At 33.2% G+C, this 11,002-nt stretch overlaps 1 protein-coding gene across 1 annotated transcript; it reads right to left on the bottom strand.

Moving 5' to 3' along the window:
- Nucleotides 1–1,633: 1,633 nt before the first annotated feature.
- Nucleotides 1,634–2,194, bottom strand: LOC126703803 (zinc finger BED domain-containing protein RICESLEEPER 2-like). The gene has a single exon (XM_050402875.1). The coding sequence runs from the start codon at nucleotides 2,192–2,194 to the stop codon at nucleotides 1,634–1,636; it is 561 nt and encodes a 186-aa protein (XP_050258832.1).
- Between the last annotated feature and the right edge of the window lie 8,808 nt (nucleotides 2,195–11,002).

The following is an 11,002-nucleotide window of genomic DNA, read 5'->3' as shown; positions in this document are numbered from 1 at the left end:
GGATTAGAGTAGCTCTCTTGCTTGTATGCTTGTGTTTAAACTATTCCGCACTTAGTATTAAGTTAGTGTAAAATCAACCAAGCCGTAACTTTAAAATTGGGGGTCTAAACAAGCTCTTGTGTTTTCAATACATTTTCGAGCTTTCACTTGTCCTCCTACAGTATGATTCCTTTATTGGGAGGAATTGTTGACTTTATTTTCTTGTTCATTTTTTGTGTTTTTATTGTCTATACTTTTCACTTTAGATTGAAATGCTTGTTCAAAAGATTGAGTAGAAAATCTACCCATCCTTTTTTCATGTGCTTCAAGAGATCTACAAAGCTCATCTAGTGTAAGCTTTGATAAATCTTTAGCTTCTTCAATTGCAGCAATCACATGTTCAAATTTTACTGACAAACTTCTCAGTATTTTCTCTACAATTTTTTTATCATTTATATTATCACTATAGCCTCTAATCTGATTTATTATTGCCGACACTTTAGAGAAAAATTCTTGCACAGTTTCATTTTCTTTCATTTGCAAGTTATCAAATTCTCTCCAAAGATTCTGTAGTTTAATAGAAATTACTTTATCATAGCCACTAAATTGCTTTTTTAAAATCTCTCATACTTCTTTAGATTTAGTTGCACTAGAAATTCTAGGGAAAATAGTCTTACTTACACCTTGCTGGATGAAGAGTAGAGCCCTAGCATCTCTTTGCTTGTTTTGCTTGTACTTCTTTAGCTTTGCTGCTGCCAAAGTTGACAAATCTTCTGGCTGTTCATAGCCTTCTTCAATTAAATCCCACAAATCTTGTGAGATGAAGAGTGTCTTCATTTGTGTGCTTCACAAATCATAGCTCTCACCGGTGAAGATGGGAACAATGTTTTGGGCATAGTTGAAGGTGGCTGTACTTGTACTTGCTGCCATGGTTTATGGTTGTCTGGTTTATAGTTCTAGGACAAAAGGGGCTGGCAACCTGCTCTGATACCAAATTCGTTGGGTGCAAGTTTAGAACAATATGGCTAGGAGTAGAATTTAGTATTTAAGTTGTTGTTATGCTAGATGAAAAAACAGAGTATTGCAGAAACTCTATTGCTGAATTTTGGATTTTACAACTTCATTTACAACTCACATCTATATATAGATGTGTTAGGAGTTTAGGATGACTACAAGCTTCAAGAACACTACAGAAGTTTGCTTCATTTCTCTTTAATTGACACTTGTCCATGAGGTGTCTACTTGCATGTTTGCTGGGTGCTGGATTCTTTATTTGTTGACACTTAGATTTCAGTTCCTTCTTTCTTTGACACAAAGGGAGCCACTTGTCAATTGCAAATTACATTTTAACAGAACTAAGCTTTGCAAGCATGAGTTTCGTGTTGGCAATAGAGGAAGCATGTTTCTGCAGGTGGAAGCAATGTCAACACAAACATCATTTCTTAAAGAAAAGAAAATAATAAAACAAAAGAGACTGAAATTGTGCCTCTTGAGGTTCCAAGCTTAAAGAAACCCTTGTTAGGTGTGCTGAAGGGTGTTCATTGTCCTTGTTAGGTGTGCTGAAGTTAAATAGAATGAAAAGGGAGTTAAGGAATGCATAGAATAGAAGGCGCATATAAAAGGATCTTAAATTCTTAATGAATGAAAATTGTACTTACATCCTAATAGGATTGTCCAACCAGTTCTCCCCACATACCAAGGCCTCTATGATGTCAGGATCCAAACCATTGAAGGTTGGATTGATTGTCATAGTTTCAATACTGAAAGCAGAATCTGATATAGAAGTCAGTGGAATTGTCAAGATATCACAAGCCATCCTCAAAAGAGTTGGAAATTTTGTACTATTTGTATGCCACCAACCCAATATGTCAAACTCTCCCTCAAAATCAGGTATAGGCTCTTCTAAATATCGATGGAGCTCGGCCCTTCGTGAATGAGCCTTATTCATATCTCTTTTAGACTTGTACCACCTATCTAGTATATCAGAATAGTTATCATCATATGAAGTAGATGCTTGACTGCTACGGCCTTCTGCATATTCATCAAAAATATGACCAAGAATATCATCAATCAATAAGTATTTCTTAGTATGCCCACCATATAACTCTGTGAACGAGTAATGCACGAAGTCCAATTTTGTCCGTGGGTCAAAAACTGCTGCAATTGCCGAAACAGAAGTACAATAGTCAAAGTACATGTCAAATGTCTCACTCATTTTCTTTGCAACCAAGTGAATAAATGTATGTTCACTTTTTTACCATTGAAGCAAATTGTGATGAATATCAAAAATCTTACGAAAATACACATTTGCTTCTCAAAAAACTGCATATGCCATCATAGAAAACAATCAAACATTTGTGCATGACTTTTGCCTTATCCCATTCCTCCATCGATAAATTTACAGGGAAGTCACAATCACTACTCTGTAGGTAAGAAAATGCTTTTCTGAACTCCAATGCACTCTCAAGCATGAAAAGGGTGGAATCCCACCTTATAGGAACACCTTGAGAAGTAATGTCCTTGCTTTGTAAATTCAGTTTCTTTACAACCTCTTGAAACTTTTCTTTCCCAATTTAGTTTCCTAATTTTCGATCAATCGAGCCTTGCAGATTTAGACCAATAAATCTTGCAATCACTCAATTCTAACTTTACAAATAAACGTAGGATGCACGGACGCGGCTCCGAACCTAGCGCACCCGCGTCCGACGCGGTGGGATGTGGCAAAGCGGGAGGGACGCTGCAGACCGAGCGTCCGTCCACATCGTGCCACGTCGTGCCACGTGGATTTCCCGACTCGCGCCGATGCAGCTCAAATCAACGCCAACGCGGCTCAAAATCGGGCTGACTTGTGCCGATTCAACTCCGACACGCACCGATTCGCGCCGAACAGGACGGATTCGCACCGATTCGGGCCGAATTAGATCGTATTGGCCGAATATCAGTGTGTTTCGGCCGGAAAAAGGAAATCGACTGGTAAGGAAAAAAAAAAAAAACTTAAACCGAAAATACCGGTGGACTGGACTGGACTGGATATTGATATGCCACTATCGCCAGTGGACTGAAATCGTATCTTTGCTTCTTCGTGTTCTTCTTTGCATCGTCTTCTTAAGTGAGTATTGAGTTGTCCTCTTTTTTTTTTTTTTTTTTTTTTTTTTTTTTTTTTTTTTGGAAGTGTTCTGTAACTTTTGTTTCTCTTTTTTATAAGTACAACACTTAAAAACTCCTTTGTTTTTTGTGCCCCTTTGACCAAATGTGAGAGCCACATCTTCCCTTTTTTTTCTTTTTTCTTTTTTTTTTCTTTTTTAATGGGAAGCTACACATGAGAGCCTCCTACTTTTTTTTATTTATTTTTTTTTTTTTACTTATTATTATCTATTTATTTTATTATTATTATTATTATTATTATTATTATTATTATTATTATATGAGTTTTTTATTATTATTATATAAAAAAGCATGCTTAGTAATATATTAAAAATATTTTTAATAATTTTTTAATCACCGAGTCCCGCCGCACCCGCACCCACCTTTTTCAACCCGCACCCGCACCCGAGTCCCGAAACGCACCCGTGCTTCATAGAAATAAACACTCTTTGAGCAAGCTTAAATCTAGACTATATGTTTTGATCATGGTTTGCCAATATAATACATAATGAAGTTTTAATATATTTAGTTCCTAAAGTCTTAGAACCTAATAGGAAGGACGATGGAGAGAGGGAGAATACAGAGAAGTTGAGAGGGAGAGAGGGAGAAGATGAGAAAGAGAGAGAGAAGCAAAACTGACAGAAAAATAAAAGAGGCACACGTGGGACAAATAAAATTGTATTATTTTGTTAGGTTCTAAATATTTATGATTAAATGTTCAGACTATTAATTTATGTACGTTAGTAAATCGAGAACAAAAACAGGTCTAGATTAAGTGTTACTCCTGTGAGATTTGTAAGGTTTCTGTAACCTTCTAACTCTACAAACATCTACCGAAACGAGATCTACAATCAAGATCTGGTGGAAACAAGTTGCTGCATAAAGATCTACTACTGATAGTGATCTGAAACCTTTGAGTTGGATCTCAAAGTCACAAACCTAGGTGTTTGTGTTCAGCAAATTCAAGATAGAAAAGTCTGTGGAGTCAGAGCTGCACGTGGTCGTATTAGTAAGTTCTACAAGAGGTAGCTTAGATTTTGGGTTTAAATCTATTATAAACTTCCATTCTATCATAGTGGATTTGTTTACCTTAAGGATGGTTAGGTTAAATCCTCCCCAGATTTTTTCCCTTAAAATGGTTAGTTTCTTTGGTTTTGCTGAGTCATCATATTATTGTCTTCTTTACTTTTCCGCACTAGGTAATATAATTGTATGAGTTTAACCTAGATGTGAATAATTAATATAAGTAACTATTTGGCTAATTCATTAGGTTAAACAAATCTAATTCATAGGGGCCTAAACAAAACAAACATATTTTATTATAAAATTTAGCTACAGTGAGCTGCCATCTGTTATAGATGGCAACTCACTATAGTTGAATGTCAAAATTTTTAACATTTAAGATCTTTGATGTAGTAGGCATTTTTGTGTGTTAGTTGTTAAATTGGCATCTTAGTATTTTTAACATGCTTGATGTGAATGCTCTAAGCAAAATCTCCGAGCCCGTCCAGAAACGAGTGTTCTATAGGGTTCCCATTTATATCCCTATTAGGCCCAAACTACAACTCATGCAACTCAAGCTCTTGACCTTCTCAACTGCAAGCATTTAATTGAACTGAAAATCCATTGTTCTAATAGATTAATATGGCGACTCTGCCTCTCATCATTATTGACACTAGAATCATATCATAAAATTTGCTGAAGATACTTGCAATAAAAACATAAGAAATCTCAATGCACTAATAACTAGGTATAATCATTACTAAAGTGGATGCATGCATTAATATCACTGTTTTAAAAATCGGACCGAACTGGCCAGTTTGACCAGTTCAACCGGGAACGAATGCTAGTCCGGTCTAGTAAAAACTGGGAATAACCAAGAAAACTAGTCAAAAATCAGGAACCAGAGGCAAATCTGGTTTTGCCCCTGGTTTGGTTTTTAAAACCATGATTAATATTCACACAACACAACCAAGAAGAAATCATAAATTCCTATTGAGCAAACGCATTTAATAAAACTTTTGAGTACTTGGTCCTTAGCTTCATATATGTATACATCTGTTGATGTCCAATTTGATTGAAGACCACATGGCATTCACGAATGGCAAGATGGCCCAACTCACCCGACGACACATCCTACTTACCACAAAATTTTCATAAATTTTTTTAAGAAAATAAAATAAATAAATAAACAAAAAAGAAAAACCAATAAGTCTATTGCCAAAATGTTTTCACAATTATTTAGGCCCATTTGGTAACAGTTTTAAATAACGAAAACTGTTATTTAAACACCACAACATGTATTTCTACACACTTTTTCATCTACACGTATTTCCACAAAACTTAAATAACGTTACTAAAAATCTCTTACCAAACGAGTTCTTAGACTATAGTGTTTCATTGGTAAAATCATGCAAAAATGTCAAGGGTGTTTAGTTCGTTATGATGTACTCTTGATGTGATATACATTACGATGATGTGACATTAAGGTTTTTGGTTTATTTTATTTTATCTAACATTAATATAATCTAAAAATATAAAATATATCACATCATTTTATTCTCATCACCTTCCTAAACAATGTAATGTTGTATTCTTATATTGAGATTATATTAATGTAAGATTACAATTGTAAGGGCAAGTTTTGGATCCTAGGCCCAAAAGATAGGAGGATTAAGGCCCAAAGAGCCTAATACAAAGAATTTGTAAAGAGTGGATTGAAAACTAGGTTCCAATGAGTTGGACAATGCTCACAATGGATTCAAGATTGAAATAAAATAAAGAAAAACAGGTTTTATGTGAAGAAATCCTTCCTCAGCAAAGTCCAAGGAGAATAGTTCTTGAATATATTCTTCTGCTACAGTCTTTTTTCTTCTTTTCTCAGATTCTCTAATGCCCCCTCAGTAATTGGGGCATTTCTTCTTTATATTACCCTCTTGCTTCATCCCCACCCTCCACATGTAGATCAAGCTCCTGGCTTTTATCTTTGTCCCATCAACAACTTCCTGAAGTCTTTGAGAATAGCTGTAAGGTTGAATATCACTGTTTAAGTATCACCTCCATATTAATGTAGTCAGAGAGTTAGCTGCAGAGCTTTTAATGCGGTGGTAGCAGCTTTCTCTTAGATGTTTCTTAGTTTTCCTCTGTCCTACTCCCTCATGATCTTTATCCTTATTAGTAGAATCGTCAGAGCCTAGCTTCTGATGGCAGACCAAACCTTCTGACCTCTACCCTTCTTGACCGATGAGGCATTTATCCTCGGACAACCTTACCAAACCTTTATGGCCAAAATCCTTCCATAACTCACCGATTGGCACCTTCCCGTTAAAGCCCAAATATCCTCGGACTGCTAAATGTCCTTGGATAAGGCCCACGGACCAATATACACTCTTGGGCCCTTCATCCCTTCAACAATAATGTAATATTACACATCCCTTCAACAATAATGTAATATTACGGTGTAATGTAACATTACAGCAAACCAAATACCCCTAAAAGTGATATTACACTGATAACCTTTTAGTTCAATATCATTGTTTGCTCTCTTGCATGAAAGAGAATTAGATTTCAAATCCCCTTCTTTATATATTAATAATATTATTAATTGAAATTTGAAATCTTACATTTTTATCTCCAATGAATAAGGTAAGAACTAAGAACCGTAACCAAACCATCTTAACCTCAATTCAAGATCCACTAGCTGAACCCGTGGGTCTCCTTGCCCCTGAACTAGTAGTTGGACTTGGCGAGGTCCCAACACAATGGGGACGCAATCCACTGGCCCTAAACAAGCGGTTGGGCTTGCAAAGCTCGATCCAAGACAGCTGTTGTCCACTAGGAAATTTTTTCAAACACTCAGGGTACGCGGCAAAAATGGCCCATTACCATCAATTTTCAAAATAATTTGCCCAGAAACACTGTTTCCAAACTATATAGCAATATACCACTTTTTTAGGTACTCGAGCATGCCAAGCTCGAGTACCATGTTTTTTTAATCCACTATCGCCCCATATTCAAGGAGCCCTATAGTGGCGTTTTTAAGCCCTATAGTGACGTTTTCGGGCCCTATAGCGGCGTTTTTAAGCCCCCATACCAGGTTAAGGGACCCTATAGTGACGTTTTCGGGCCCTATAGCGGCGTTTTGCTGCAAAAATTTTTTCATAAGTCCCCATAACAGGTTCAAGGGGCCCTATAGTGCCGTTTTTAAGCCCTATAGTGACGTTTTTAGGCCCTATAGCGGCGTTTTCCTGCAAAATTTTTTTATAAGTCCCCATAACAGGTTCAAGGGGCCCTATAATGGCGTTTTTTGGCCCGAAAACGTCACTATAGGGCTTAAAAACGCCACTATAGGGCTCCTTGAATATGGGGCGACAGTGGATTAAAAAAACATGGTACTCGAGCTTGGCATGCTCGAGTACCTAAAAAAGTGGTATATTGCTATATAGTTTGGAAACAGTGTTTCTGGGCAAATTATTTTGAAAATTGATGGTAATGGGCCATTTTTGCCCAGGGTACGCAATATATTCCATTCACAACGGATCGGGATTTACAACATTGGTTGGAAGTGGGACGGAGTTACTCTTGGATTTTTTTAATAAAACTAGCGTTGGTTGCACGTGCAAGGCACGTGCTACTCCAGTAATGAGAAAATTAATATAAATTTTCTGTATGAAATCGTGAATTTTGGCTCACCTAATTTGATTATATTAAAAAAGAAGTTTAAGAATACAACAAAATATCACAATATTTTCACAATATCTTCATTTTTAGGATCCGAATAGATATTTTTTTATTTTATTTGAGAGAAATGCTATATTCATAACATTTTTAAAACAAATTCTAAATGAAAAATTATTATTGATTTTAAACTAATAACATTGTTATTGTTATTCTTAAAATATTTATTTTCAGTTGTGGTTGGTCACAGTCTCATATTTTATTATTTTATTTCAATTTGTAAGAAATTGATACTTCAATATTTGTAAAAATATTGTGATATTTGTTGTGTTAGTATAACAATATATATGCCAGCTTACATAAATATTTAAAAAAAAAAAAAAAAAAAAAAAAAAAAAAAACTTTAGGCACGGTAGAAATTAATGTTAAAATGTTGTGGACTTGGAATTTTTTTATTTGATTTATAAGAAACTGAGATTTCAACAATTGTGAAAATATTGTAATAATAATAAGTGTTGTAACATTTTCTTAAAACGTTTATTTTCGATGGTGGTTAGTCATAGTCTCATATTTTATTATTTTATTTCGACTTGTAAGAAATTGACACGTCAATAATTGTGAAAATATTGTGAAATTTGTTTTGTCAGTATAACAATATATATGCCAGCTTACATAAATATTTAAAAGAAAAAAAAAACACAGACCGATTATTGGAAAAAAAAAAAAAACTTTAGGCACTGTAGCTACAGTGCCAGTTGAATAAACCAAAAGCATTGTAGCTCCAATGCTATCCATCAATAATAGCTTACCTATGGTTTGTTGTGAAATTAATGTTAAAATGTTGTGGATTTAGAATTTTTTTATTTGATATATAAGAAACTGAGATTTTAACAATTGTGAAAATATTATGATAACAATAAGTGTTGTAACATTTTTTTTAAGATATTTATTTTCAGTTGTGGTTGGCTACAGCCTTATATTTTATTATTTTATTTCGACTTGTAAGAAATTGAACCATCAATAATTGTAAAAATATTGTGAAATTTGTTATGTCAGTATAACAATATAAATGTCAGCTTACATCAATATTTAAAAGGAAAAAAACACAAACCGATTACTAGAAAAAAAAAAAAAAAAAAAAAAAAAAAAAAAAAAAAAAAAAAAAAGATTAACTAAACCAAAGCATTGTTGTAGCTACAGCGCTGTACAGTGCAAAAACACTGGATGTACAGTACCAAGACACTGTGTGCGCATTCACGCTTTTATTATAAACATTTATTTTTAGTTGTGGTTGATCATAGTCTCATATTTTATTATTTTATTTCAATTTGTAAGAAATTGACACGTCATTAATTGTGAAAATATTGTAAAATTTATTATGTCAGTATAATAATATATATACCAGCTTACATAAATATTTAAAAGAAAAAAACCACAAACAAAATACTTTTAAAAAAAATTAGGCACTGTAGCTACAGTGCAAAAATACTGTACTAATAAGTGTCACAACATTTTCACAAAATATTCATTTTCAGTTGTGGTTGATCACAATTTCATATTTTATTATTTTATTTTGACTTATAAGAAATTGACACTTCAATAATCGTGAAAATATTGTGAAATTTGTTGTATCAGTATAACAATATATTAAAAAATATATATACAAACGAAAGACTAAAAAAAATGCAACTACTATAGCTACAGTGCCAAGCGGCACTGTAGCTGCTGTGCAAAACTTAAACAAAAGGGTTGAAAAAAAAAAAAAAAAAAAAAAAGTGTCTCACCAAAGCACTGTTGCTGCTACAATGCTTGTATAGTGCAAACACTCTGACTGCACAGTATCGAAACACTGTAGCGGCATTGGCGCTTTTATAATATAAAGAAAATTACTAGTATGTACATATATATATATATATATATATCTAGTGTGTACATATATATATATATATATAGTATTAATTTTAGCAATTTTATGCTATAAACATTTTAATAATATTATCATTAGTTTTTTTTAAGAGTAATATTATCTTAAAAAAGGTTTCTAGTAGCAAATTCTTCCTATTGGCAAATGAGCTTAATTATCACTTATACAACTTTTTTACTTACCCTAACCACTTATTATATTATTAATTTGTAAAAATATTTGTAACTTTGGCATTTTTCTCTTTTAAGAGGCTATAAAAAATTTATAAATTTAACATCTAAAAAAATATATATAAATCCAAAATGTGGCTCTCAAAATTCTTTGTAATTATATTAGCCACAAAGTTTTGAATTCCGTGACGGGAATTGTTCTACATTGATTTTTCGATAAAATGAGTAGTTTTTGGTTCTCTGGCCTGATGATCGACCAAGTGACATCATAATAAATATTTAATAATTATAGTAATTTAATAATTTATAATTATATACTTAATTGTCTATTAGATTTAGGGCATGTTTGGTACATATATTTAAACATATGTTTTTAGTTTTTAAACAACGTTACATGTATTTTGTAACACAAACTTTAATTTTCATCCACATATAATTCTAAAAAAACTTAAAACTATTGTTTAAATATACGTACTAAACGGGCCTTGTATTTCACTGTTTTTAATGTTTTGTGCTCATATTTGACTATAAATAAAAAATTTAAAAAAAAAAAAATTGTCGCATAGCCACAAACTGGCAATCTATCAATGCATTAACTAAAAGAGAATTGTTTCGTCCATAATATTTTCGTAACAAATTTGAGTTGACAAGTTGTTACAGGTTTTAAATTTAAATTCAACACAGAAATTACTTTCTTACCCACTAGTAATAGCAAATAATAACCTGTCATATTGTAAAATTATTATAAATATAGTATTTCTCTAATTAAAAAAAAAAAAAAAAAAAAATCTTAAACTAGTAGCAAAGTAGAACGTGTATCTCTCTCTGTCTCTCTCTCTCTTTCTAAATCTATGGAGATCTCCAGCCAGCGATTAGTTGTCGATTCCTTTGCCGTCTACAGCAAGCATGGCCTGATGGCCACCATTGCGACAAGCCACCGTTATAGGGGGGGTCCTCCTCTGCTGCAAACCTGCGAAAAGTTGACCTCCTCCACTGCAAAACAACCATTTGCTGCTCCTGTGAATCTTTCTATCTATATATATATATATATTATGATCTTCATCTTTTTCTTATTTTTTAGGGGTTAAAACAAAAAAATTTAAAAATA

Source organism: Quercus robur, chromosome 10 (assembly GCF_932294415.1).
Source record: "Quercus robur chromosome 10, dhQueRobu3.1, whole genome shotgun sequence".
NCBI classification, from domain to species: domain Eukaryota; kingdom Viridiplantae; phylum Streptophyta; class Magnoliopsida; order Fagales; family Fagaceae; genus Quercus; species Quercus robur.
Note: the sequence above shows the minus strand (reverse complement) of the source record. Positions and strands in the feature narration are given on the sequence as shown.